Consider the following 27,991-nt stretch of genomic DNA (forward strand, 5'->3'; position numbering starts at 1 on the left):
GACATTTCTAAAGATAATCCGTTTTTGATAAATTAGAACACAATGGGAACAGTGTGTGTCTATAATATACATATAAAAGTCCAGTTTTAAACTGTGAGCAAGACAGGTGCACAGACCACGTGCGATCACAGGAACCCTGGAAACGGGAGGGCGAGTGGCCCGGAGTTTTCTGCTTCGGCTACTCCAGCCAGAAGGGCCCCGGGCAAGCCTCAGCCCTCGGCACCCTGGGCAGGCGGCTCCTCACCGGCCTCGGCCCGCCGGTGTCTGCGCATATGCCTGTACTTGTCCACGTAGGCCTTCACCAGGTTGCCCACCTTCACGGGGTTGATCTCCCCACTCTTGCTGTGGCAGATCTGGGGGAGTGGGGCACAGTTACCCGGATGTCCCTGCACACCCGCGTGGTCAGGGATCATGGGGATGGAGCGCTGGGGAGCACGCCATGAGGGACAGCAGGCGGCCTGACGTGCGCCTGCCCGCTCTGCCCCTCGAGGGCCGCTGGGGTCCCACTGAGACCAGCTGGCGGGCCCTTCCCTCAGGGCCTCGCCTCCTGCCACGAGCGGGTTAGGCATCGTGTGTCATTTAGTCTCTCTAACTAAAGTCACGAGGACACAGTCGTAAGCCCCTCACAAACACCAGCATTTTATACCTCCGAAGCATCAATGAGGCGTGGCTACAACTGGCCTGAAGCTGCGCCCAGGATGTGGCCGAGCGACCCTGGGGCCGGAGCCCCTCTCTCTGGGCTCACGGACCCCACACCCACCTTCTGCACGGCCTTGCGCAGAATGTCCTTGTACTCGTCCTTTGTCACCTCCCTCTTCTGGTAGAAGGGCTTGATGGCCAGCTTCACCTCCTCCACAGCCCGCTCCTGCACGTGCAGCTTCTTCATGTACTAGGGGGGAGGACACTTGTGAGACCACTGGCCCCTGGCTTCCCACCCACCCACCCACCCACCTGCGCCAGTCCCTGGAGGAAGGAGGGGCGGGACTCACCTCCTCGTTCTTGGTCTTCTCCGAGGCTGGCCTGGGAGCAGCTGTTCTCTCCTCGGAGCTGTTGGCAGCGGCGGTGGTCACAGTGGCAGCATGACCAGCCGGCTCTGAGGCTGCAGTCAGGACGGTGGGCACCGGGGCCGGGCTCTGGGCCACCCCGCAGCCCATCAGGGGCAGGCTCCCCTGCAAGAGGAACTGGACCGCGGGCTGGCTGACAGGTGCGTATGGTGGGACACTCGAAGGCAGAGCCGGGGTGGGGGCCAGGTTCAGGCTCTGTACCTGGGCGAGAGCACAGCCCGCTTAGCCCCTGCAGAGCTCGGTGCCCCAGTGCCCAAGGCAACGTGCTCCCAACCCCCACTCCCGAACCACTAAAAGCCCCGGCAGAAAGGGGCTGGTGCATGAGGCCCTCAGCCCCAACCCGGCCCAGCTTGAGTGGCCTGAGCCCAACGCCACATCCCTGCAGGCCAGGCGCCCACCTGAGAAGGGTCAGCATCAGGAAAGCCAGGCTCTGGAAGCACATAACCAGGGGGAGGGGGCTCAGAGAAGGGAGCCTGCTGGAACGCAGCCACGGGGCCCGCGTCCTCGGTTTCCCGGGGCTTCTGCGGCCTGTGAAGCGGCGTCCCTGAGGGCCAACACAGGGGGGTGGGTGCTCTGTGGCCACGCCAGAAGGCTGTTTCCTGGCTGGAAAATTCCAGAAAAGCATCCCAGCAGCAAGGACCACAGGTCAGGCCGTGGCCATCTCCCTGCATGACCAAGGAGGCCCGTGAGCCATCCAGGGAGAAGACTCCGTGGTGGTCGCTCTGAGCCATCCTCGTATCCCACCCCATTGCCCCACCCCGCCCAAGCGCCTACTCACGCAGGCCTCTGTCCTCAGCCGGGGCACCGCTCTCCACCTCCTGGAGGTCCCAGGTGACTCTCTTCACCAGTGCCTTAACCCGCAGCAGGGGGTTCTGAGAGGGACCCTCCTCCTTCCCCGCAGGCGCCCCGCCCATGGCTTGGCCTCCCAGAGCGCAGGGAGCTGTGGCTGCCTCGGCCGCGTCCTGCTGGAGCAAGTGCTCCTCTCGAGGGCCCTCCATCCTGGGCAGGGGCTGCGCCACATCTTCACCGTGGATCCGAGACACCTCCCTGCGGATGATGGCCACGGCCAGGCCAGCGTCATGCTGCTGGCCAGCCGGGGGCCCAGTGGGCTTGGGCAAGAGGCCTCGCTCTGGGGAGGAGTCCGTGCTCTCCGGGGAGGGCGGGGAGCTCATGTCATCAAGCTGCATGAAGATGGCTTCGTTCGAAAAGTCCTCGAAGAGGTGCCCCGCCTCCACGGAGTCACCGTAATCCAGATCCTCAGGGGGGTACTCGGCTGGCACCTCCAGGACTGGGGGGACCTTTGTGGGGGGCTTGTCGGCCTCGGACCCCTCCAGCAAGGCGTCTGTTCCTGCCAAGGCCAGGGGCCTGGCCGGGGGCTCCCTGTCCGAACTGGGCTCCCCCTGGGGAAGGGGTGCCGGAGAAGCCTCTTTCGGAGCCAACTTCCTCTCCGGGGAGCGGGGGCGGGGCCGTGGGCGCTTCTCACGGGACCGAGGCCGCCGGTGCTCCCGGGGCCTGTGCTCGGGGCTGGGTGACCTGGACCTACGCCGCCTCCTCTCCCAGGAGCCTCGCCTGTCTCGGAGCCGTGCGGCACTCTCCCTGTCGGGCCGCTCCCTCCTCTCCCGGAGGTGCCTGGGCCTCCGGGCTCTCTCCAGGCTGCTGTGGGGTGAGCACTCCCTCCCCCGAGACCAGGACCCCGACCTCCGCCTCTTCTTCCTCCTGCCCTCGCGATGCTCGTGGGAGGAGCTGCCGGGGCTGCCAGAGCGGGAGCGGGACCTCCGCCGGCCTCGGCCCCAGGAGCCCCTCCTTCTCTCCCTGCTCTTGTCCTTGGCCTTCCTCCGCTTGGTGCGCTCGCGGCTGCTGGAGCAGTCGCTGGAAGACCTCCGATCCCGGGCCTTGGGCCGGTGCCTCTTGGCCTGGTCCTCACCTGCCGGTGGCGACGCAGACCGCGAGCTCCTGTCCCCCGAGTGCGACGAGCGGGACCCTGAGCGGGCCCTCCGGTGCTCCCTGGTGGCGACCCTCGGCCTCTGGGCTTTCTTCCCACCGTGGGAGCTGGACCTGGAGCGGGAACGGGTGGGGGACCGCAGCTCCACGACCCTGTGGGTGGTCGCGGGCAGGGCGTCCGGACTGGGTGGGGCGTCCGGCTCCACCGCAGTCACACAAGTCACCGTCCGCCCCTCTGAGCCAAAGAAGGAGCTGCGGGGTGGTGGGTCCTCGTCCCCCCAGGGCTCTGGCGGGGACGGCCTCTGTGCTTGTGCCACGGGCTCCTCCTCGCCCTGGAGCTCGGGCAGGCCGCAGGGCCCCTGGGGGGGCTCGGGCTCCTTCCCCATGCCGGTCTGCACCGTGTAGGAGGTGACGCAGCGCACGGGCGGCAGCACGGGGGCCTTGGGGCTGTCAATGGAGATGGTGCGCGTGATCTCAGAGGGCAGGAGGCCAGAGCCCGGGTGCTCGGGGCTGCTGCTGGCCGAGCTGGAGTCAGAGCCCGTGGGGTTGAAGGGGTCATAGATCTCGCTCTTGAGCTGCTTCGTCTTCCTGACGGAGAAGAGGGGCACAGGGCTCTCTCTTCTCTGCACCTTGCTGTCCACAGGCCGGAACGTGTTGCAGAAGCCGGGGCTGAGGACTCTGCCGGAATGGGCTGTGTTCCCAGGAATGTTGATCCTGAAGCTCTCGAAGGTGGAGCCGACACCCTTCCCCCGGGAGGGGCCCAGCGGGGCAGGGGGCTGGGGGCCGCCCCCCGAGCGCGTACTGGGCTCCTGAGCGCCCCTGCTGCTGGGCTCACCCTCCGCCCTGGCGCCACAGCCAGGCTGCCCGGGGCCCTCCCTGCCCGTCAGCCGGCTGATGCAGGAGCTGGGAATCTCGACTCTCTGCCCGCCGGCAGGGACCTCGCCCACCCGCCTGTCGTCTCTCCTGATCTTTGGTATCCTGGGGAGCTCGGAGATGTCCGTCCTCCTGGGAGCTGGTCTCGGGGCCTGTCCCAGCACCGTGCTCTCGGAAGGCGAGTTAGAGCTACCATTCGAGGTCTTCAATGCCGCAGACCTAAGAGGCGGAGGGTGCTTGCTGTCGCCGTTAAATCGGGGGCCGTCACTTTGTTTTAAGCTGGGTCCGCTCACGCTGGACAAGGTCTGAGCCTGGCCTGACTGAAGGGTCACCAAGGAGTCCAGTCTCACAGCTGCCCCCAACGTGAGCGCAGGGACATGGGCGGGGGTGGGCGGGGCCGGGGGTGTGCCTGGGGTAGCCCTGCCTGGACAGCTGGACCCCAAGCTCTCTGGCCCGCTTCCTGACTGAGTCTCTCTGGGCTGCAGGCAGGCCCCAGACCCAGCGCCTTCTGCCCCTCTGGATGAACCAACTGAGTTTCGCTGAAAAGAAACTGGCGCTAAAAGACAAAAGGCAAACAGCCATCAGTCCCCACCCCCATCCTTAAAAAGCCTCACCCTTCTCAGAACACCCTCAGAACACTCCCAACGGTTACAGGGCACAGGGACGGGGCTGGAGGCTCGCTCTGCTGCTGCCCACCAGCCCCTTCTGCTTCATACACTATCTTCACGCTATCTGTGGATCAGAAGGAGCCTGAGCCCGTGATGGACACTTGAAAACAGGGTAGCACCCCAGTCTACCAATGACCACGCCCATGCAGCCTACCCTGCCCTCCATGGCCAGATCCCCCCAGGCCCGAATCCCGCTGGGGCCCAGATCCGTGGAGAGGGCTCCACGCTGGTTCCTGGGGCTGTGAGAACAGACGGCAGCTGCTGACAGCAAGGAGGGCCTGTGGGCTGCCTGGTAACTCCCCCAACAGATGTGTTATCAGAAAGCGATGGGACACGCATCTTCAGTCCCTCAGCACCCTCACCTACACTCGGAAGCAAACCCTAGAACCGCTGGGTCACACCACACGACTGTCCCTGGAGGAACGCGTGTCCCCATCTCCAGGCGCGCAGAGGTGGGGACGGCGGGCCGTGCGCAGAGGCTCCTCACCTGCCCTCTTGGCGCTGAGGGAGCCATCGCGGTGGATGACGATGTCGGCGCCGTTCATCATCAGGAAGCTCTGGCCCGACAGGATGCTTCCCAGCAGGTCGGGGCCGGGGTCCGCATCCACTTCCGGCTGAGGCGCCATGGCGGGAGCGCTCCTCCTGCAGGGCAGACCCGGGGCAGGCCCAGCGGTCATGGCCCTCCTGCCCACGCGCCTCCACACCCAGGCAGCAGGCAGTGTTCCCGAGGGGAGGGGTGAGACCCACCCGGCAGCTCGGACTAAAGGAAGATGGGGTGGGGGGGTGGAGTCGTCCGAGGCTTTGGCCCCGGCTCCACTCACTGACAGGCAGGAGCTCGTGAGCAACGCCGGCTGGCAGAGTTGGTTAAGTCTTTCTTTTGGAGGGTCAAACAGAGAAAAAGCTTGGCTCCCTGCCCGGCCCCTCCCTGCTGTGGGCTCTGCAGCAGAGCTAGGCACACGGAGGCAGCCTCTGGGGTTGTCACCTCATCCCTGTGCCCTTGGCTTGGGACTGGCCGGAGCACTTCCTCAACCAAGAGCCAGAGGACAGGCCACAGGAGAGGCCGTGGGTGCCAGGTGGCAGAGCGCCAGCCCAACGTGGAGCCTGCGGTCCTTGTACGCCTGGGGACCCACCCCGCACCACCGCCCCGGCCATCCTGTCCCCCAGGACACACCTGGAGAGCCCCATGGAGACGGGCCTGGCCACAGGCTGGTGCGACCGCAGGGCTGACCGGGACAGGATCCTCCTCTTGACGCTCAGAGGGGAAGCAGGGCTCGGAGATGCCTCTTCACTGCTGGAGGAGGACACATGCCAAAGGGCACGGGGTGACCCTGCACATCGAGGCCCAGGGAGCCACCCCCCAACCTCTCAGCAGCGCGCGGCACAGGCGGGCTCAGCACTACCCCCACGGCAGCCCTCGTGACTCAACAATGAACCCAGGCCCCGTGCAGCGGTTTTCTGTCAGCAGCTGCCCGAGTCTCTGAGTGGGGACGGGGTGGGGGACAGGCGTGTGAGTTAGATCTTTCTCCAAATTAGGGGACGAGTAGGTACAGAATTCTGAGAACAACTCGGAAGCAGGAATTTCACAAATGCGAATTCTGAGGGTGAGCCATGCCTCCACCAGGAGCGACATGCCCACGGGCCTAGGAAAAGAGTGAGCCCCCCCAGCTCCCCCTCTGCAGTCACCTGTCGAAGGGGTCCAGCTCATAAGGGTCTCCAAACAGGGAGAGAGAGGCTGCCCCGATGTCTGCACGCATCAGCCCCAGAGAGGGGTCTGCAGGCTTGTACACCGAGGGGATGCAGGCTCCATGGGCTGGCCTGCGGAGGCCCAGCGTCCGTGCGATGCGGGAACGAGCTGTGGCTTCATTCTGAACCCAGGGGACAGAGGGAGAAACACTGATCCACAGGGCTGAAATCTACAGCCTCCATTCCAACTAGGAATCCGCAGCACCAAACACGGCCGACCGAGTAGCCCAGTCCTGCAGCCTGAGGGTCACGTGTACTCATCACACGTGAGGACCCCGCCTGGGCCTCACCCCCACCCGGCTCACACCGGATGCCGGCACCCCAGGGAACAAGCGCCCTGACGGGTTGTAGCCCAGCCCCTTGCGCCCCCCGCGGTCCCAGGAGCCGCTCTGCGGGGCCCAGAACACATCTCGTCTCAGCCCCACCTTCAGTCCGTGCTGCAGAAACGTGCCTATTTATCTGTGAACCTCTAAGTAATTATAAAAAAAGGGCCCTTCTACGACTCCCACTATCTACCCACACACAGGACTGAAGCTCGCCCAGCGTGATCCCCCATCCGACGCTACCTTTATCTTCTTCCCTTTACTCTTCTTCACGCGGCCCTGGCGTTTCCTGGACCTCGTCCCCGAGCTCCTGCTCTTCACAGATGATCTGGACTGGGTTTTCTTTCTTCCCGACACTTTCCTCCGTCTTCCTACAAAGAGCACATTGACAGCGCACACTTCACTGTGCGCCCCACCCCAGGTGTCCCCCCCCGAGACCCAGCGGATGACAACTGTCCATCCCGGCCTGGGGCCTTCCTCTTCTTATTTTTTTTTGTTATAGGGTTCTACATACTTCGCCACAGAGGAGGGGAGGGGGAAGGCAGTGCAAAGCAAAAACAGAGTAGGTCTGAGCCTACTTTGATTTGTAGACCTCATTATTAGAACCAGCAGATTATTTTACACAACTATGAAACGAAATTAAATTAGAAAACACAAACCCTAATAATCAAAAGTAAAAGGAAACACTGGCTCCCAGCTCTGTATCCACTTGGTGGTCTCACCCCGGAGAAGCACTCTCCCAGAGGCCTGGAAACAGACGACCTCACGGTACGTGTCCAGTAAAACGTATCCTGAGGATTACATTGCAAACCCAGCAGCGTTCCGTCCCCCTCAGCCACCCTGGGGTGCTACGGGCTGACTGGGGACGAGCCATGGCAGCCACAGGGCGCCCTAGTTCTGTGATGCTCCAGCACCCCCGAACTCTCAGGAACCCCAGCACAGAAACAGCAGGTTCCGAGAAGACGTGTGCTGTTAAAGCACTTCCGCTACACTTGAATCTGTGATCTCGCGATGAAGCTAAAAGCCCTACCTGATCTCCACTGAAGGATGCTACAAGCAGCTCGGGGGTTCTGAGAACTGCTCAACAAAGGAAACAGACGGAGGCGCCAGCGAGCCCGTGCTGTCCACGGAAACTGCACTCCTGGAAGCAGCCCGTCAGGAGGAAGCCTCTCCTTCACCTCCTCCGTCACTTCATGGATCTGAGACCTGAGCCCCGGGGCTGCCTGACTGTGAACAGAGAGCCTGGCGGAGCTGCCCGCTGGGAGGACCCCCAACCCCAACCCAAGCAACCCTTCAAACACCCCACCAACCCAACGAAACGCCCACCTGCACCTGAGCCAGCCTCGGGGCTCCAGCCGCCCAGCCGGAGCAGGTGAGACCTGCCCGCGAGGGATGCGCCAGGATAGGAGACCCCGCATCAACCCCAGTCAAGAGGACACAGAGACACTTAACAGGCAGCCACTAGTGCAACACAGACCTCCTTTGGCTCGAGATGCAAGTAAACTATTTTTTTAAATTCCATCACAATTTGTGACACAATTAGAACTTTCAACACCGACCAGCCATTCCACCATGCTGCGCAATTACTGCTCATCTCCTTGGGTGTAACAACGGCCTCATTGTTAAATCAAAAGAGAGACTCCCTCTTCCAGAAACATATTGTGAGACACTCAGAGGTAAAATGAGGATCTGCTTCAAAATAACAGAGGGGGAGGGGGTGGAGAGAGACGAAGCAGCCCCGGCCAGGAGTCGCCAGGCCACGGCAAGACGGTCACAGGGTGCTGTTCCGGTCTCCCTGCGCTTCCACAGTGTGACTACGTCTGTACAAAGTGCGAAACATTGGGCTTCTCTGGTGGTGCAGTGGTTAAGAATCCGCCTGCCAATGCAGGGGACCAGGGTTCGAGCCCTGGTCCGGGAAGATCCCACATGCCGCGGAGCAACTAAGCCTGTGCGCCACAACTACTGAGCCTGCGCTCTAGAGCCCGTGAGCCACAACTACTGAAGCCCGCGCGCCTAGAGCCCGTGCTCCGCAACAAGAGAAGCCACCGCAATGAGAAGCCTGCGCACCGCAACAAAGAGTAGCCTCCGCTCGCCACAACTAGAGAAAGCCCGCGCGCAGCAATGAAGACCCAAAGCTGCCAATAAATTAATTAAATAAATAATTTTTTTAAAAAAAGTGTGAAATATTCACGGCAAAGATGTAACAGCCAAGCGTGGGGGCCACTCGGGACAAAGGGAGAAGTGAGCCCGTCTCTCCAGGAGCTGCAGCACCTCCAGCTCTTATCCTGGGACGGGTCTGTGAAATGCAAGGGAGCAACTGCTGGGACTGAGAAGTGAGACCCTGGACATGAGAGGAGATCCAGACAGAAAATACGAGAAGCAAAACCTCTCTCATCCTGAACTTCAAGGCAGTGATCAGCGTGACCTCAGGGTACAGCTCCTGGCTCCATCCACTACACGGGGTTGCGAACCAGGACCGCCCGCCGGCGGCCCTCGGGTGTCTTCTCTGTGCTCAGCTCTTCGGGGGCGAGGGCTCTCCGGGAGCACATATGCGCTCGGCACCTGGCGGGGCCACGCAGGGCAGCGGAACCTGACACACACACGCCCGCTGGGGGTGGGGAGGACGAGCGTGGGCAAGAACGCGGCGCAGCTACAACGCACACGTTGCTGATGGGAGCGCAGGGGGTGAGTCACCTCCAACACACGTTCACTGGTTGCACCAACTAGTCTACTGCTCTCTACCGACCCAGAGCAGCGGAAACACCTGCCTGCAGGAAAGATACTCACAGCAGCTTCATTACAGAACCAACCCAAATGCCCGGCACAGGCAGGTGGACAAGCTGGGGTGGTTCGTGCCGTGGCATGTTCCTCACCAATAAACAGAAATTAACCCCAGACACCCACTACACAGGCCCCCAATCACTGTGCTGAGCAACAAACCAGAGCACACACTCAAGACCTCATGAGTGAGAACCGAGGATGGCACAGCTAGCGCCAACGACAGGACGGCAGGTGCCTGGAGGGGCTGCCTGGGGAGCGGGGGCAGCGGCTGGAAGCCTCGTCGGTCTCACCGGGAACCATATGCCCAGAGTGGGTGTGCTCGTCACAGAAAACGCATGTCTCAATAATGTTGATTTTTAAAAGACCACAGATTGCAACCCGCTGAAAGAAATAGGAAACCACGTCTACTGGTTTAAATGAATAGTCGAGGAGAAAAAGGAAAGCTCTTCTTTGGAGAATTCCAACCCATGAATATAAATGGAGCACAGACCCAGAAATCGCCGAGGATGTTAAACTGGGGTGAAAGCTTCTCCCCAGGCAGGGATGTCGACTACCAAAGAAAAATGGAACTTACTGGGACAAAATTACCGAGACTAACACAGAAAAGGACTAGAAAACGTGAACAGCGCCCAAACCAGCAAAGACACTGAATTAATCATTTTAGCTGTTCCCACCCAGAAAAGCCAGGCATGGGGCTTCACCTGTGTGTTGCCCAATTTAGAGAAAACATCGCGAATCTTCCACAAGGTCCTTGGGGACTCTTCCCCGATCAACTTCGGGGAGGCTCTGTCACCCTGATGCACATGCAGGGCGCTGCTGCATAAACAGCACCCTAGGGGGTTCAGAGGGAAGGACCAGACCCAGACCCCTGGGCCTGCAGGGCCTTCTGCGCGATGGTCTGCGGAAACCAGGCTACAGGAATGGCAGCCACCACTGGAAGCCAGAGACCGAGCCAGGCCTACCTGCTTTCCTCCTCCGACGGGCAGGGGCTCGCGGCCCGGGGTGCTGGTACACAGCTGTGCTCAGACCAGCGGCCACAGCTTCGATGGTCTCGTCCAGCAGAGGAGACATGAGGTACCTCGGGACGTGCTGCACAGCACGGGACGGCGCTGGTCAGGGGGGCCGGAGCCGCCTCAGGCCCCTTGAGGGAGCCCCAAGGAGCCCCCTGAGCCCCCGGGAGGCTAGATGCCTCAGCCTGGCAGCAGCAGACATCAGGCAGGCTGCTGGGGGCTCCCCAAGGGCCCAGTGGGAAGTGGGGTCTGGGAAGGCCTCCCGAGGAGCAGGCCGGGCAAGGATGCAGAACAAGGAGGGCTTGCGGGCCTCAGAGTGGAGGGCGGAGGTGCCAGGAGGGACTGTGGGCATCTGTGGTGGGGTCCCGGGACCACATTCCCCATGAAGTCCTCTCGGCTCCTCTCAGTTCAGTACTACGGCCTTGGCAGGTGACAGCTGCAAGGCAGGGGACCCCCGGCAGCTTCCACGATGCACCCACGGGCCGGGCCACCGACCACTGGCCAGACCCGACTGTCCAGCACCCCCAGGGCCAGTTCTCCACTGCTGCCGCCGCCTCAGGCCCACTTGGCTTTGTTCCCTGCACATGGCCAGGATGCGAGGCCACCAGCACCCACCTGGATCCTCCTGGCTGTGGAGATCCGGTTCCGGTTCACCGTCGCTCGGACCCTCTCGCTCTGCCGTGTCCTGGCGATGGCCCGGGTCCTCCCTGCGTGTGGCTGAAGCCGGCTGGTGGTGGGCACTACGTCGGCCAAGAGCAGGGAAACCTCCTCCTCGCTCACGGGACCTGCGTCTTGGAAGAAAACACCCTGGGCTGACGTGCACTCCGCTGAGCCCTGGCCCTGGTAGGAGGACTCTGGGAAACGGGGCACAGGGGGTGTCTCCCTGGAGCTTGGGCTCCTAGACCCCTATCAGCCAACCCCCTGTCTCCAGCCCGTGCCCCGCCCAAAGAGTGCAACCGAAAGCCGCCCCTGCTGGAGAGCCGGACGCGATCTCCCTGGGACGAGGGGCCGGCCCCACAGGAAGGGTCCGGACCACCTGAGGGGGGGCAGTGTGTTACCCGCAGCAGGGGCGGCCCCGGGGGCAGCACATTCCGGACAGAACCACTCGTCCACTGGCACCTCCTGGAGAGGGGGGTCCAAACACTCCATGTGGTACCTAGGAAACGAGACGGTGTCCCCAGCCTCACTGTCCCAGCCAAGCGAGCCCTATGACAGGTCTCCTGACAACACACCCTGCTGTGATCTCGTGGCCCCCCAATCCACGTGTGGAAGCCCTAACCCCGCAACGTGACGGCACCTGGAGACGGCCTGTGGGGGTGATGAAGGTTAAGTGAAGTCATGAGGGCGGGGCCCTGACCGACACAGCGCCCCCTCCCCGACCGTGAGCTCTGCCAGGACTGACTTGGATGCCCCCACCCGAGGCCAAGGGGGAGTCCGCCTGCTCAGAGGGCCTGCGCGCTTGGAGCTGCAGACACCTGTCTTCTCACTCTCCCACCGGCATTCTGGGTGGACGGACCCCCACCGCAGGCTTCTGGGCATCTCTGCCCTCCAAGGGGACCCTGACGGCCACCAAACTCTCCCCAGGGGACGTACCATCTGGAGGGACAGAGCTAAGAGAGCGGCAGCTGGACCCTGACGGCGGCGGGGTGGCAGCCACCATCCTGGGAGGCCAGTCTCCGAGGAACTAACACCCCGCACGGCAGCGCCACCCAACAGCGTCTGCTCTTCAGCTGCTGGAGGAGCCACCGCTGGCGTGGGCCGCCGGTGCCAGAACCCTCCAAACTCCATCCCAGTGTCCGAGATGGCGCCGAGCCAGGCCAGGTGGAAACCAGCGCCGAGCCCACACTGAACACCCGAGCCCAGGCTGGACTCGGCTTTGAAACCCAGAACAGCCCCATGATCGCCCAGTAGGACCGGCCTGCAGCGCTCACTTGAGCACAAGGATGACCTCCTCCCACTGGGAGAGCCACAGCCATGCGGCACAAAGAGGTCCTCCCTCGAGAATAAATACCGCTACATAAAACACAAATGGGGGAACTCCATGGAGGTCCAGTGGTTAGGACTTGGCAATTTCACTGCCAGGGTCCGGGTTCAATCCCTGGTCGGGGAACTAAGATCCCAAAAGCCACGAAGCACGGCCAAAAACAAAACCAAGGCAAAACCCCCCACAAATAATCTGTACCTTGCTTCATGTAACAGTGAAAGAACCTGGCATATTCATGTATCTATGGACAGGCTTGTGAGTTACTCATTTAAAAATGAGTAACAGGGCTTCCCAGGTGGCACAATGGTTAAGAATCCGCCTGCCAATGCAGGGGACACAGGTTCGAGCCCTGGTCTGGGAAGATCCCACATGCTGCAGAGCAACTAAGCCCGTGCGCCACAACTGCTGAGCCTGCGCCCTAGAGCCCGCGAGCCACAACTACTGAAGCCTGTGCTCTAGAGCCCGTGCTCCGCAATAAGAGAAGCCACCGCAATGAGAAGCCCGCACACTGCAACAAAGAGCAGCCCCCGCTCGCCACAACTAGAGAAAATCCACGCACAGCAACCAAGACCCAACGCAGCCAAAAATAAAAACAAATAAATAAATTTATATTAAAAAAAATTTCAGTTGCAGCTCCCATTATTAAAGAAAAATGAGTAACAGTGATCTTAGACTTGTAGACTTGTGACTTTAGTTGAAAGACTTAACTGTAAGAAAATTTAGCTAAGGGCAAATATTAGCAGTGAGGATATTCAGAAGCATACGAATCACTATATTTTTTATCAGTTTTAATGTTTTAGGTCTATCACAATTTTTATGTACTTGTTTTATCTGTTAAATTCAAGCACATAAAAAAACAAGTAAGTTTATAAATATACTTTACAACAAAAAATATTTTTGCAGAAGTTGCAAAAATCCCCAAGTCACTGTTAAAACTACTAAAATTGGGGCTTCCCTGGTGGCGCAGTGGTTGAGAGTCCGCCTGCTGATGCAGGGGACACAGGTTTGTGCCCCAGTCCAGGAAGATCCCACATGCCGTGGAGCGGCTGGGCCTGTGAGCCATGGCTGCTGAGCCTGTGCGTCTGGAGCCTGTGCTCCGCAACGGGAGAGGCCACAACAGTGAGAGGCCCGCGTACTGCAAAAACAAACAAACAAACAAAACACTACTAAAATTGAAACAATTTTTTTTTTGGCCACACCACACGGCATGTGGGATCTTAGATCCCTGACTAGGGATTGAACCTGACCCCCTGCCCTGGAAATGTGGAGTCTTAACCAATGGACCACCAGGGAACTCCCTGAAACAGAACCTGATATAAAGAATTAACATAATCAAGGATTGTAGGCTCAGACAAGGCAATCCCAAGAAAGAACTGAGCTGGAGGTATCACCCTCCCTGACTTCAGACTATGCTACAAAGCTACCGTAATCAAAACAGTACAATACTGGCTCAAAAACATACACACAGAAAAATGAAACAGAAAAGAGAGCCCAGAAATAAACCTACACTTACATGGTCAATTAATCTACAACAGAGGAGGCAAGAATATACAATTGAAGAAAGACAGTCTCTCCAATAAGTGGTGCTGGGAAAGCTGGACAGCTTCATGTAAAAGAATGAAATTAGGATACTTTCTCACACTATATACAACAATAAACTCAAAATGGATTAAAGACCTAAACGTAAGACTGGAAACTATAAAACTCCTAAAAGAAAACAATAACAAAACACTCTTTGACATAAGTCACAGCAATATTTTTGGGGATCTGTCTCTCAAAGCAAATGAAATAAAAGCAAAAATAAACAAATGGGACCTAATTAAACTTTAAATCTTAACTTTTGCACAGCAAAGGAAACACTGACAAAACGAAAAGACTTCCTGAATGGAAGAAAATATTTGCAAACTACATGACCAACAAGGGATCAACATCCAAAATATATCAACAGCTCATACAACTCAATATCAAAAAAAGTGATTAAAACATGGGCAAAAGACCGCAGACATTTTTCCAAAGAAGACATACAGATGACCAAAAGGCACATGAAAAGATGTTCAACATTGCTAATCATCAGAGAAATGCAAATCAAAACCACAATGAGACAACACATCACACCTGTCTGAATGGTTTTCGTCAAAAAGGCCACAAATAGGGCTTCCCTGGTGGCGCAGTGGTTGAGGGTCCGCCTGCCGATGCAGGGGACACGGGTTTGTGCCCCGGTCCAGGAAGGTCCCACATGCCACAGAGCAGCTAGGCCCGTGAGCCATGGCAGCTGAGCCTGCGTGTCCGGAGCCTGTGCTCCGCAACAAGAGAGGCCACAACAGTGAGAGGCCTGCGTACCGCAAAAAAAAAAAAAGGACCACAAATAACAAATGTTGGTGAGAATGTGCAGAAAAGGGAGCTCTCTTGCACTGTTGGTGGGACTGTAAATTGGTGCAGCTGCCACGGAGAGCAGTATGGAGGTTCCTGAAGAAACTAAAAATAGAACTACCATATGATCCAGCACTTCCACTCCTGGGTACTTAACTAAAGAAAATGAAAACACTAATTCAAAAAGATACACGCACTCCAGCGTTCACAGCATTATTCACAAAAGCCAAGATACGGAAGCAACCAAGTGCCCATGAACAGACAAATGGATAAAGAAGATGTGGTGTACACAAACACACACCCTCAGCCATAAAAAAGACTGCAATTCTGCCATTTGCAAAAACATGAATGGACCTGGAGAGTGTTACACTTAGTGAAATAAATCAAAAGAGAAAACAAATACTCTACGTTATCACTTATATGTGTAACGTAGAAATGAAACAAACCACCGTATATAATAAAACAGAAACAGACTCAAATATAGAGAACAAAGTAGTGGTTAACAGTCAGTAGAGGGGAGTCGGGGAGCAAGACAGGGGTATGGGTGGGATGAAGAGATACAAGCTACTCTGTATATAACAAAGTACAAGAATGCACAGCACAAAGAAGTAGAGCCAATATTTTATAATAACTTTAAATAGAGCATAACTGATAAAAATTTTGAATCACTGTGTTGTACACCTGAAACTAATATAACTCTATAAACCAATTATACCTCAATTTAAAAAAAATGCATGCTATGTTCCACTCAATTTTGTCATGAACCTAAAATTGCTCTGAAAGATAAAATCTATTAAAAAAAAAAAAGGACTGTAGGCTCCATTTAAAAGCTTAAGGGTGTGTGGGGGCTTCCCTGGTGGCACAGTGGTTGAGAATCTGCCTGCCAATGCAGGGGACAGAGGTTCGAGCCCTGGTCTGGGAGGATCCCACATGCCGCGGAGCAACTAGGCCCGTGAGCCACAGCTACTGAGCCTGCGCGTCTGGAGCCTTGTTGCTCCGCAACAAGAGAGGCCGCGATAGTGAGAGGCCCGCACACTGCGATGAAGAGTGGCCCCCACTCACCGCAACTAGAGAAAGCCCTCGCACAGAAACGAAGACCCAACACAGCCAAAAATAAATAAATAAATATTAAAAGAAAAAAAAAAAAACGCTTAAGGGGGGAACTCCCTGGCAGTCCAGTAGTTAGGACTTGGTGCTTTCACTGCTGAGGGCCCGGGTTCAATCCCTGGTCAGGAAACTAAGATCCCACAAGCCATGCAGCAAGGCAAAAAGGAAAGGAAAAAAAAAGGGAAAAAAGCTTAAGAGAAAATCGAGGCTTTGTGAGTGAAAGCTCCGACAGCCTCATCCAGGGCTCCCCAGCGTCCTCAAGGCCACTGGAAGGCACACAAGCTCGTCTGGCACAGGGAACCCAGGCCAAGAAGGCAAGGCTGGTGACGAGGGCCAGGCCAGGCCAAGGGGTGTGGCGGCCAGTACCAGGCCTCTCCTTCCCACCACGTGTGGGCTCTCAGGCAGCATCCAGCTGTCCCAGGCCCCTCCTTCTCAGGCCCCGAGCAGCCACCATCACTGGGGAAAAGGGTGCAGTCTGCGTGTGAGCAGCGTTCTGAATGCTGCCACCCCCGTGGCCCCACTCGGTCATGGAGTGTGACAGCAAGAGCCGTGAGCTGGACACACGGGTCTGCAGGACACCCAAGGCTCTGCTTCTGCCCTCTAGCCCCAGACCGACAACAGGCTAGAGGGGACCTGCTCAGACATGGCCAACTTCCGGGACTCCAAAGGGGCAAGGAGCAGCAAGGTCAGGCAACCGTGTCACCAAACACGGATGCAGGCTGAGACTGGTGAGAAAGGAGGGAGGAACGCATTGCATTCTCAGCTGTGTGGGCACCGAGGGCGGGGCTCGGAGGAAGGTGGGAGATGCTGCCAGGCCCGGGGAGGGTGACCTGCTGTCTCAGTGCAGGGAGGTGGCAGGTAGTGGGCCCCGGTGGGCAGCCCAGGAAGTGTCTGCATTGGGACAAGCACAGGCCCCACAGGCGCCCGTCCTCCAGGGCTTGTGCTGCTCCAGCACAAGGAAAGGGCCTGGCGAGAAGCAGGGGACCCAATGGTGTTGCAGAATGACAATGAAAGGGGCTCCACGGACACAGGGGTGGCTGGCAGCCTGGCTGGAAGCGCATCCCACCGTCCTGCCGTGTGAAGCTGCCCCGGCCCCTGGCCTCGCACAAAAGGTGGGTCCCGCTCGTGTCCGCCCCCGGCCCAGCCAGCCCACGCCCCCATTTCTTGCCTCTCCCCCTCGTCCTGAGATACTAGGTACATCTCTGCAAGCGGCCTCAGGATATCGTCTGGAAACAGGTGGAGGATATAAACAACGATGGGGGGGGACGAAGCATGCGGAGCCCAGGACGCAGCAGATGACCCTCGAGGGGCAGGTGGCGCTGAGCACAAACACAGCTGGGCAGGTCCCTCTAGCGGGTCAACAAGACCAGCTCTGAACCGAGCTCAGGGCACCCAACGGGAGGGGCTCACCCAGCGTCGCAGCCGTCGCAGAGCAGCAGACGGTCCTCCCGGTCGCTCCTGCCGCACACCCCACAGAAGGTCGGGTCTTCATCCTCATCCTCCCCAAGCCTGGCGCTCTCCACTGGGATCTGGGGACAGGACAGCGTGCTCAGCACATGGCAAGAGGGACCCAAATCCCAGAGCCGTTTATATCACGGTTTGCAATGGACCCAGAGCAGATTCACACGGGCTCCATGGGCCCAGAGCTTCTGAATTAACAAGCACCAGTGACTTTTATGTTTTCTAACCATCTCAGGGTAGTTAGCCCTGAGAAAAAAAAACGATTCAACAGAAAAAGTCTGACCCACGGAAGGGCTCCAGAGCGGAGTGGCAGGTGAGACAGCCAAACATGAGGGCTACGTTGCACGGACCACGCGGGTGGAGAACAGGGAAGCGCCGGGCTCTCGTCCCCCGAGAACTGTCCCAGGACCAAGCAAAGCACAGAAACGTGACTGCCAAATGACACTCAAACATGTGCTGCCCCACGACGATCACAGCTACTCCTCATCGCTGCCGCCAGCCCGAGCCACCTCAACAGGCTGCCTCGGTCTCCTGCCCGAGTCCCACTGAGAAGCAGCCTCTGCAGCTCACCTCCCCACGGGTGAGTCGCCCGAGCCACACTCTCTGCCTTTGCTCCTGCACCAGCCAGGGACTCGGGACCCTCCCGCGGCCTCCTGGACTCTGTGCTGGGTCTGAGCCGCTCTCGGATCTCCTCCAATTGGACCTGCTGGCGTGTAAGTGGGCCCTTCACCCACCTCCCCTTCCCACACAGGAGGCGCTCGGGGCCAAGGACTCAAGAGGCAGGCACTCAAGGAAACAGAGCTTGCCTGCGGGGAAAATGCCGGCGCTCCCCAGAGACCTCGGGCAGAAGAGCAAAGCGCCCGGGGCAGGCCACAGGAGGCTCCACCAGCAGGACGGGACGGGAGCTGCCCGCCCCGACCAAGACTCCAGGAGAAGTCTGCTCACCCAGAGCCGGAGTCCTCACACATCCCTGGCTCCGCAAATAAAAAGGCACATCTGCGGCTATAAGACTCGCTGAGAAGATGTAAGGCAAATCTCTACGAGTCTTTCTTTTTCTTCTTTTTGGCAGAGCTGTGTGGCTTGCAGGAACTTCCCCGACCAAGGACTGAACCCAGGCCATGGCAGTGAAAGCGAGGAAGCCTAACCACTAGGCCACCAGGGAACTCCCTCAACAAGTCTTTCTAATGCTGCTCCTCAACAGAAGACGACGTATGGAGGCCTCCCAGTCCCCAAACAGCAGGTGAGCAAAAGCACGCTTTTAAGAGCAAGGAAAACACCTTGTCCCCAGCCCTCATGCTCCTGCCACGCGCCTTCCCAAGTCTGGTCCCGAGAGAGCTGGCCCCCTCTCCCAGGGCTGGGGTCCACACCCTGACCTTCCCTGCCTGCTGTGGCTGCCGTGGCTCAAGAGGAGAGAAGCTCGGAGATGCAGAAAAGGCGTGTGGGAGTGGAGAGGAGGAAGTCTGGGAAACCGCTCCCATGCAGAGCCCAGGCTGGCCGGGCACACAGCACCACCTCCAGCACCGGGTTTCACGTTCATGGCCGCAAACGGCCTTTTAGTCGATTTCTAAAACACACGTAACTAATACTTCAGGAAAGCAACTTGCCTTTTGAAGGCATGTTTTCCCATAAGATGGGGACCAATGTAATACACAAAAGGGGGCGCCTACACTTACCTTCTTCAAGATTTTACCGCCAAATTGACCTCGAATACAAATACATTTAAATATAGTTCGATCAACTGGACAGGAATTGGCATTCTGTAAGAAAGAAAAATCATACTTCAACCTTATAGAATCACTTTCACTATTAATACCATCTGAAAATAATTTCATTTAGAAGTCAAGACTTCCTTTTACATTAAAAATCTAATTTGCAGAATGCCTGTGTAGGCTAGGCCCTGTGCTAGGCGGCTGGGGATACAGCAGTGAAGAAAAGAGACAGAAATCAAATCCCTGCCACGTGGAGCGGTTCTCTTGGAGGGCCAGTCAGTGCTAAGAAGACAAGAGGAGGGCAAGGGGTGGCGGGACAGCTGGGTTACTGGCCAGCAAGCAGGGGGCAGAGGAGAAGAGGCTGGGTGCTTGAGGCAACGCCGTTACTGTCACCCTCGCTGGGTAAGGGCAGGCACAGTGCGGCAAGACCGGCCGCGTTCCCGGGGTCCGAGTTGGTGATGGTGGCAATAGAAAAGAATCAGGCAGGGCCGCTGGTCCTCGAGGACGGTGAAAGGCACGGGGCTGTGGGCCACGCGTCCTTTGACTCATTACTTCTTTGAGGTTTTTCACAAAGTTCAGAAAGTAGGGAGGGGGCAGTGCTTCTAAAGCTCACCCTGCAACACTGCACCATCTGGTGAACCCCATGTGCTTTTACTGCTAATCACACGACTCAGGCTTTCCTGGGTCTATGAGATGACCCCTCAGCATGTGAGCACCGGCCAACTCGGCCTGAGCAGGCTGCCCCTGGGCCACTAAGGATTTCTGGTCCCCGAGGGGCACCGGCCCATAAACAACCCTCCTGATCCAGCGCTCCACGAGCATATCACCCCACAGTGAGCTTCACCGACCACCCCGAGGGCCTAGAGCTCGAACGAAGCAGAGATCAAGCTCGGACACCACCTGGGGCTCCAACTCCTGTTATAGAGCAGAGACCCAGACCCTTGAGAGGCCGGCCACAGGCTGGGTCACACACACACAGAGGCTAGCCCGAAGGGAGGAAGTGCCCGAAGAGAAGCCACGCACCTTGGACCACTCCACGATGCAATCGAGGCAGAAGTAGTGGGCACAGTTCTCGGGTGTCCCCACAGCCTGGTCCCTGAAAGCATTAAGACAGATCGGGCAGCTCTCCGAATCATCATCAGAGTTAAATGCACCGCTGGCTTCCAGCGCCCCCCGAGTAGCCGCTGCTGCTAACGTGTCCACATCGTCGCCGTCCTCTTCGGAATCCTCGGAACCTTGACAAAGAGGCAATGTTACAAGTCCACAAACCGGAGTACAGGAGGCATGCAGGCCGCAGCCGCACTCGGGTGAGCAGGGTCCCGAATCCCACACACGAGGGACAGACCCGCTCCTGCGGCCCCACCAGGACAGATGTCACCGGGCATTTTAACCCGAAGCTGCTTCCAAGCTCAGGGGACACCAGCCCCACCCCCCCAACTTGGAGCCGAATCAGAACCCTCACGAGGCAGGCAGCCTCCCGGGGCCAGCCCGCCTCTCGGCTCAGTGCAGTGGCCTCCAGAGGGCCCCACGTGCCGTCAACACCCTTCTCAAAACAGTGTCAGTGAGCCACGGCCCTCAGGAAAGGCCTCTCCTACAGGTCTTTCATTTTTCTTGCTTCAGGGATTAGAGAGCATAAATTCCTAACCCAGCAAGCTGGCCACAACAGTCCTGATCAATTTCTGAAAGCTTCTGAAGCTGGGGTTAGGCCAGCAGAAAAGGAAGGAGACACTTTCAGTTCACCAAGGCAGAGTCAACAGGTGCATTAGTTTTCTCTCCCCACTGAACTCCGCTGAAATAACGCTACTTCACGTGGACAGGAGAAGCAGGCTAGGGGTGTGGCAGGCAGGGTTCTTACACACCCCCGAGACCCTGCTGTCTCAAGGCAAAGGGAAACTAGAACATAACCAAATGAGCTCTTTAAAAGTAGTTTTCTCTGGCTGGTTGTAGAACGTTGCGGCCTATCCACTGAGGGGTGACTCCCAGGAGCTGAGTGACGACGGCCTCCCCTGGCAGCCGGCCAGAGACAGGACTGGAGCCCCATGCCCGCAGGGATCTGAAATCTGCTGACAAGCCGTGACCTTGGGGAGCACCCTGAGCCTCAGACGGGAATGGCAGCCCTGTGACCCCTTGATGTCAGTCGGGTGAGAACCAAGCAGAGGACCAGCCACCGGTGTCTGGACTACAGACCCATGGAACCACTGAGCACGCGGTTCTCAGCTGCCGTGTTCATGACAATCTGTTACAAACCAAGAGAAAACTAACAAAACTGGTGTCCACAAAATTTTGGAGAATGACTTTGCTCAGCTTTCTGCTTGGCTAAGGGCGTGGAGGCTGGAGGATCTGGTTCTTCCTCCGGAATTCCAGAAGGCTCAGGAACTGAAGGGAAGGCAGAGAGCTGGCCATCTGAGGGCCACCTGACCCCTCCGCGGTGTCCCACCCACGGAGGACGCCTTTGAAGTGCCTGAGGGGCAGCGACCACCAACGGAGAGGCAGCTAAAGACACAGGCAGGTGCCAAGACCCTGGGCCACCCGCCTCCCCACCCCGTCTCAGGGGCGGCCGGACCAGGCCCCAACCAGACGAAGGACCAGGCCAAAGGAGGTGCAGACATGGGTGCCAGCCCGGCGTGGCAGCTGGCAGCACAGCACGCCTGGGAACCCAGTGCAGGTGAGGGCACAGCTCACACGAGGAGGGCAGGACCACACTGGAAAGAGCTGGGAGCAACTGAGATGAGGCCGAGTAGGGAGGGGCTGCGAGCTGAGCAGACCAGGACGCATGTGCACCGCCTGGAGAGCGGGCTGAGGCAGCGGGTCAGAGTCCCAAGTCCTCATGTTTCGTCCTAAGACTTGAACAGATGATACCTATCTAAAGTTGAAAACTGAGCAAACAGCGACACAAGCAAATGACTTTCAGGAATCAACACTAGCGCAGGAAAAGCAAAAAGATGAGTAGAAAGAGCTGCGGAAAGAAGCGGGACGTGGCAGATACCAGGCCCGTAAGGATGCAGGTAACTCCCTTTGAAGACACTACGTTTGAGATCTCTTAAATTCTCACCAGCCAGAGATACGCTCCTTGCCTGTGAGTTTCACTGACCGGCGCGGAAAACTAGGGGTGTCTGGTGGAGTCTTACTGCCCATCAGCTATGGCCGTAGCCTCCAGGTGCCTGCCCGCCACTGGGCACCTCCTCATCACCTGCGGGCCTGCTGGGCACTGGGCTCTACGCCAGCTGTCCCTGCACGGCACTCCCCACCAGCCCATGTCCCCCATTACCCGGCTAACCCTCCTGCCCTTCAGATCACAGCTTAGATGTGTCTTTCTGGAAGCTTCTCCTCACCAGCCCAGGCCCACAGGGGCTGAGGCCTCCCCATTCCCATGATGTCCCCATAAACACATTCTTGGCATCTATCACCTGACCTAACTGCTCCTTTACACCGTTGTCTCTGCTGCTAGGCAGTTAGCTCGGGCAGAGAGCCCCGGCTGGGCTCCCGCCTGCCCTCCAGCCTGCAGCCCCCGTCCTCTGGCCTCCAGTAGAGCCTCAAACCTCTGCTCGAGGGATGAAGTGACAAAGACCTGATGTCCTCTGCCTCCAGCCTAGTCAAGGCCACATGCCTGTGCCCAAGCCCCAAGCCCATCTGCAGAAACAAGCGAAGAGCCACAACGTGACCTGCAAACTCAGCACAGAACTTCACGTGCCTGCACAGAAGTCAAAATCTAACTCTGGAAGAATATGTCACCAACACACGCGCGGTAGCAAACTCACACTGATGTGCTGTGTCAGTGCTCTTCCTTCACAAGCACTGTCCCACACGTGAGGGGTTACCTTTCTGAAACATTCTAATGTTCATAAACACAGGAGTCCAAGGACTGTGATAAAAAGACTAGGCAGATGCTTCAGGACCACACACGTCCTGAGTGGACGGCTGTTGTCAGAAGGAAAAGAGCCGTAAGTCAAGCTTCCAAAGCCCGGTGCCACATGGGGAGGGGGCTGAGCGCACCTCCCTCTGAGGGGCTGGGACAAGGCAGTCCAGCCTGGGGACCCCACAGGACACGTACCAGCCAGGATGCCCGGGAAGGCCAGGGAAGGAGGTGCCGTGAGGTCCTCAGGCGGCACTATCTCCCCGTGCAGGAGTTCAGAGGCACAAACGTCAAGTGATGTAAACATCCTGGGAATTTCTTAATAAAGTCATTCCGTGCATCTGCCAGTTCTCTCAGGGGTTCCATCAACAGCGAGAGAAGGAGCCACAGGAGGCACCGCCATCCTGCCCAGGTGGTCCCTGGGGTCAGGTGGCTCCCTGGTCAGGTGGTCCTAGGTCCCGGCAAACCTCGGCTCATGCTACCCTTGCCCTGCAGCAGGGGCTGGGGGCCTGCTCTGCCCGCAGGTCCAGTCCTGCGTTCTCCCTGGCAACGCCCTTCGCACCGCTCCCTGTTCTCAGGCATTTTAACCTCCTGCCGCCACCAAGAAAGACACCTACCCACTGTGCCATCAGCCCAACTACATCAATGCGAGCCAGCTTCCCAGCTGAAGACGAGACCCACTGCAGGGGACTGCCAGACTGCTGTGCTAGGGAGTTTCACCCTCAGTGTTCACAGCCCCAGGTGGCCAGCGCGGTTAAGACAGCAACTTCAACAAGGCCGTTTTATAACAGCAATCCCTGTCACGAGAGAGGGGACACGCGGGGCCGCTCGAACGTCAGCGTTCTCACCAGATCCGTCTTCCAGGTGCCCCTCCTCGTCGTCGCCATCACTGTGCTCAGTGCACGTGTCGTCCTCAGAGCCCCCACTGTGGGCATCACTGCTGTCTTCTAGATGGACAGGTAAACACAGGCCCGGGGGGCAGCGTCATGGCTGAGGCAGGTTGGAAGATGCACAGAGGTGTTCAGAGGACACCTGCCCACAGGGCGCCCAGCGCTGCCCCCAGGGATGGGGGGGTGGGGCCGCATGGGGACGTGGGGAGGGAAAAGCAGCATCTTTTGCTCAATTTACATCTGTATTGATTGCATTAAAAATAAACACCAAACAATGTGCCGCTTGTGCACTTGAAAAGCAAAGCATGAACACTTGCTCCCCAGCTCCGTGTGGAGCGGCGGGAGGGCGGCTCACCAGCATCGCTGGTCAGGGCGGCAGGACGGAGTCTCGGGTGGCCATCGGGCCCCGGGCTTCGGTCCACAAGCTCGTCCAGGCTGTCGTCATCCATTGCTGGACATTGGAGTTCAGCTCTGAAAGAAACCAGGGTCAAGTAATTTCCCGCTGTCCCAAACGTTACGTAAAGCTCCCTGCCGAGAGCAATAGTCACTCTCTACACGTCACGTCCTGGTGACACGTGTCCACCCGTAGCACAGGAGATATAATACGCTCAAAACTGTGCATACACACAAAAGAGACTGGCTCCTATCTAAAGAGCCACGTTCAAAGTCAGATCCCAATTTATAACGAACCTAACTGAGCCTCGGACTGGCCACCTTCTTGTTCAGTCAGGCACCTACCACACCTCAACACTCCCCAGGTACCACGAGGCCAGGCTTGAAGGAAATGGCTTATCACAAGCTGAGGCAAAGCAGCGCTTTCAATGGGGGATGGTCACCAGAAGGCCCCGGTGCCAAGCAGGGCCCTCTCCCTGCACTCCCCTGGCACCTCCCTCTCAGCCCTGGCTGGCCAGCCCAGGCTCCACGCACCTGACTATAGCTGGGAGGCCAAGGTACCAGCTGACGTTCCTCTGACCTCGCCCCAGTGCATCCACAGGGCACCGCCAAGTCACCTGACTGCCCGGGGGCAGCACGGGGCCACAAGGAGCAGAGGTCAGGTTCTGCCTCTTGGCTGCCAAGTCCACCTGCTCTTGGGCTCCTGATCTCCAAGTGGGGATGCCTGTCGTGCCTACTCTGCAAGGCCACTGCCAGGATAACACAGAAGATCTAGACCAATGACCTCACAGACATAGTGGGACACAATTACCCTCCCACACCAGGGCCTCTGACTTTGGTCTCCAAATAAGGGCTCCTTTCCCATCAGTGCTACTCACTTCCCAAGTGACCCCGAGAGGAAACACCTCAATGACACACAGTGAGGAAACACTGCCCCCATCCAGGTGGCACAGTGTGCTTCCAACCAAGTCCAGTCTACATGGTCAAAGGAAAGGGGTCACAGGAAAGACCGGAAGGCAGAGGCACAAAGCAAGAACCAGGCGCAGGGGGTTAGGCTGACAGCAGCGTGCCCAGAAGCCAGGAAAGGCTCTCATTCCTGGATCCTACATGCAGGCTTCTCTCCCGTGGGCTGTGGGCCACACACTGTGTATGACACATGCATCACAGAAACAAGGGAACGGGCTGTCACTACCACCATTGTACAGATGCTCCCAAAGAATGATCCCCTGATGGGGCTGAGGCCAGGTTCAGACCCCAGAACGCCTCACTTCCCATACAAAGCCCGATTCTGGGACGCTGCTTTCTAAAATAGTGAGGGCATGTTAATGTCATGAAACTGCCACATGATGCTTCTACTGCAAGCAGGCAACTGAAATTTTTAACCCCTGAAAGCCACCACCTTTCTTCTACCTAACATGCCAAGGTTAAGAAAATCGGCAACAGTCCTACTCAACTTAAGGGTCTGCACCCCACTTCTTGGTGAGTCAGCAACACAGCAGGGACCTTCCCTGTCCTGTACCCACGTCCTGACCATGTCTTCTGCTGGAGACGCACAGACCATGGTGCCACTGTCCGTCCACCTTTCCCCTGAGCATGATGGCTGCAGCCCATTGCAGGTAAGAAGACCTATTATCCTCTGGCTATAGCTGTCATTCTGGGACACCTGCTCTCATACTTACCCTGCCCCTACTGTGTGCAGCACGGGTCCTGCCCTGGAGAAGCACAGCCTATGAAGGAGGTAAATACTCACACCCAGGAACCTACCGAGGAAAAAAATCAGAAAATGTAACCCCCCAAAGAGACGACAGAGCACAGCCAGGGACAGTTCACACGCAAAAGGTCAAAAGCACAAACAAATAACCCCTGGCCTCTCCCTTGGTGACTGAGACCTAGGCCTGCCTGCCAGGGGCAGTGGCAGGGCCTGGCTCAGAGAGCTGTAGGAGGTCAGTGCGGCCACGATGGGGTCTGGCTTGCCTGAGACAACAACTCCGGAATCAGGATGACTGACTCCCCGTGTCCCTGCACCTGTGGGGATCAGTCCCGAGAGCCCTGTGCTTCTCCATCACAGCTGCGAGGAGAACCTCCAGGCCTCCCGACAGCCCTCCCTTCCTACATCATCGTACACAGTAACTTCTGGCAGCGCCCAGGGAAAAGAGCCGGCTAGCCTCTGAAGGTGCTTTCCAGGGCAAGCGCTGTGCGACCACGAAGGAAGAGACCACCGTTAGCAAGCCCCGGCCCCCCCCTTCCTCTGTAAGGAACCCTGCACTCAGAACACTGTGCGAGTGGGACCCTGGCTTAGCACCTACTGGCCCCACCAGCAGCCCCAGCTCAGACACGCCTGCTCAGATCCACCATCCCCACCTCTGCTCATATGTCCCAGACCAATGGCCAGGAAGCCCTTTCTGCGGGAAAGCCCACAGCCCCCCGGCTGCTGGCCGCCTTCGGCAGCGCCCGCAGCACTGTGGTGCTCCTGCCGAGCCTTCAGATTTAAGGGAAGCTGGGGAAAAATTTAAACCAGAAAGAGTATTTCCCTCTCTTTTCAAATTCAGGGACTCAAAGCACCTGCAATCCCAACCATCACTAAGGAACCAAAAGACCTTCCGGTATGGTCACCGGCAGCTATGCCAGGACCAGAACCTGACTGCCCATCACCAGGCCCTGAGCAAGCCTGCCCGGTCCAACGTCTCATACGGGGCCAACTCTCAACTTTCATTCATCGTCTGCCACAGAGGATACAAGACCTCGAAACTGTAAACTGCAACGGAAGTCAAAAAGCTAGGGCCCAGCAAGGTCTCGGCAGGGTTGAGACAGACACCAAGAGTCCATGCTGGGAGGCTGCTGAGAGAACCAAAGCCAGGCTGGCCCTGTCACGGCCTTGCCACCAGCCTAGCGCAAAAAAAGGAACCAGCTGTTGTCATTCTGACACAACATTCTTCTCCTAAGAAAAAATACTGAGTGGTCCAGGGAGAGGGAAGGTGTGCTATGTCCCAAGGCAAACCTCACTTCAGCCTCAGGTTCTGTCCAAGTGACCACTGGCCAAAATGTGGCTCACAGGCTGACTACCATCTTGCTGCTGCTGCAGAAACAAGATAAGTATATAAAAGCCAAAGTTGACAAGAATGTAAAACAATCCTTGTTATTAAAAAAAAAAACATGGGCCAGGAATCAGGGCTAGGGTTAACACAGTGCCCTGGCTCCGCACTCAGGAGCTGTGTGACGTTGGCAAGTTACTTAACCTCTCCGGGCTCCATTCTATGTATGTAAAACAGGAAGGCCAATACCTAGTCCCGAAAAACTGCTGTGAAGACTACGTGAGTTAAAGAACGGGAAACCATCCCGTCAACCAAACAGGCCTGTCGAAACACTGGCGAAGCCAATGAAAGCAAAGACGACCAGGAGCTGGAAACGAGTTAGCAAACGGTCACACTTCGCTCTAGGAAGGCGCCCCCCCGGAAACCCGCCTGCAAGCCCGGGGCCTCCCAGCCTCTGCGCGAGGCCTCCCGCGCCCGCAGGCGGTCACCGCCGCCCGCCAGCCCGGGGCCAGTGCGGCGCAGGCCTCGCACCGCTGGGCAGGCCGCAGACAAAGCGCGAGGCGCCCGGGGCGGCCCTCCGGCCGGGGCGCAACAGACACCCGGGAAGCTGCGGCCCAGCACGTACCCGGAACCTCGCGCCCCGCCGGCCGCTACCGGGCGCTCGCCGCCACTGCCGCAGCCGCCGCCCGAACGAGAACCACGACTAGGCCCGAACAACAACAACAACAACAACAACAAACAACAACGCCGCCGCCGCCGCCGCCGCCGCCGCCGCCGCCGCCGCCGCCG

General features: G+C 58.1%; 1 protein-coding gene across 21 annotated transcripts; it reads right to left on the reverse strand.

Annotated features, from left to right (window-relative positions):
• PHRF1 (PHD and ring finger domains 1) lies at positions 1-27,933 on the reverse strand. Of its 21 annotated transcripts, none has more exons than XM_027090599.1 (19): positions 27,828-27,933; positions 25,850-25,930; positions 24,133-24,248; positions 23,736-23,834; positions 20,058-20,269; positions 18,999-19,082; positions 17,275-17,393; positions 11,462-11,559; positions 11,019-11,194; positions 10,356-10,482; positions 6,856-6,983; positions 6,230-6,411; positions 5,718-5,837; positions 5,034-5,188; positions 1,843-4,434; positions 1,463-1,608; positions 990-1,265; positions 761-889; positions 1-353 (listed from the first exon to the last, which is right to left on the reverse strand). In XM_027090599.1, exons 3-19 carry the CDS (start codon positions 24,224-24,226, stop codon positions 210-212), a joined length of 4,881 nt encoding a protein of 1,626 aa, XP_026946400.1. In that variant the 5' UTR covers positions 24,227-24,248; positions 25,850-25,930; positions 27,828-27,933; the 3' UTR covers positions 1-209. The 21 variants fall into 21 exon arrangements, with proteins under 21 accessions (XP_026946400.1, XP_026946407.1, XP_026946401.1 ...); XM_027090606.1 differs by lacking the exon at positions 27,828-27,933 and having other exon boundaries at positions 1,843-4,097; positions 4,377-4,434; XM_027090600.1 differs by lacking the exon at positions 25,850-25,930 and having other exon boundaries at positions 27,828-27,929.
• Between the last annotated feature and the right edge of the window lie 58 nt (positions 27,934-27,991).

This window comes from Aethalodelphis obliquidens, unplaced genomic scaffold, assembly GCF_003676395.1.
Source record: "Aethalodelphis obliquidens isolate GAN/ISIS:26980383/991018 unplaced genomic scaffold, ASM367639v1 scaffold69, whole genome shotgun sequence".
Lineage (NCBI taxonomy): Eukaryota > Metazoa > Chordata > Mammalia > Artiodactyla > Delphinidae > Aethalodelphis > Aethalodelphis obliquidens.

Bases quoted from the DNA above. Each gene is read 5' to 3' on its own strand.
- PHRF1 (XM_027090599.1), bottom strand. From the start codon at position 24,226: ATGGATGACGACAGCCTGGACGAGCTTGTGGACCGAAGCCCGGGGCCC. The intron at 20,270-23,735 runs GTGAGAACGCTG...CTCTTTGTCAAG, and splicing joins GCACCTGGAAGACGGATCTG to GTTCCGAGGATTCCGAAGAG. The intron at 4,435-5,033 runs GTGAGGAGCCTC...TTTGTCTTTTAG, and splicing joins CCTCAGCGCCAAGAGGGCAG to CGCCAGTTTCTTTTCAGCGA.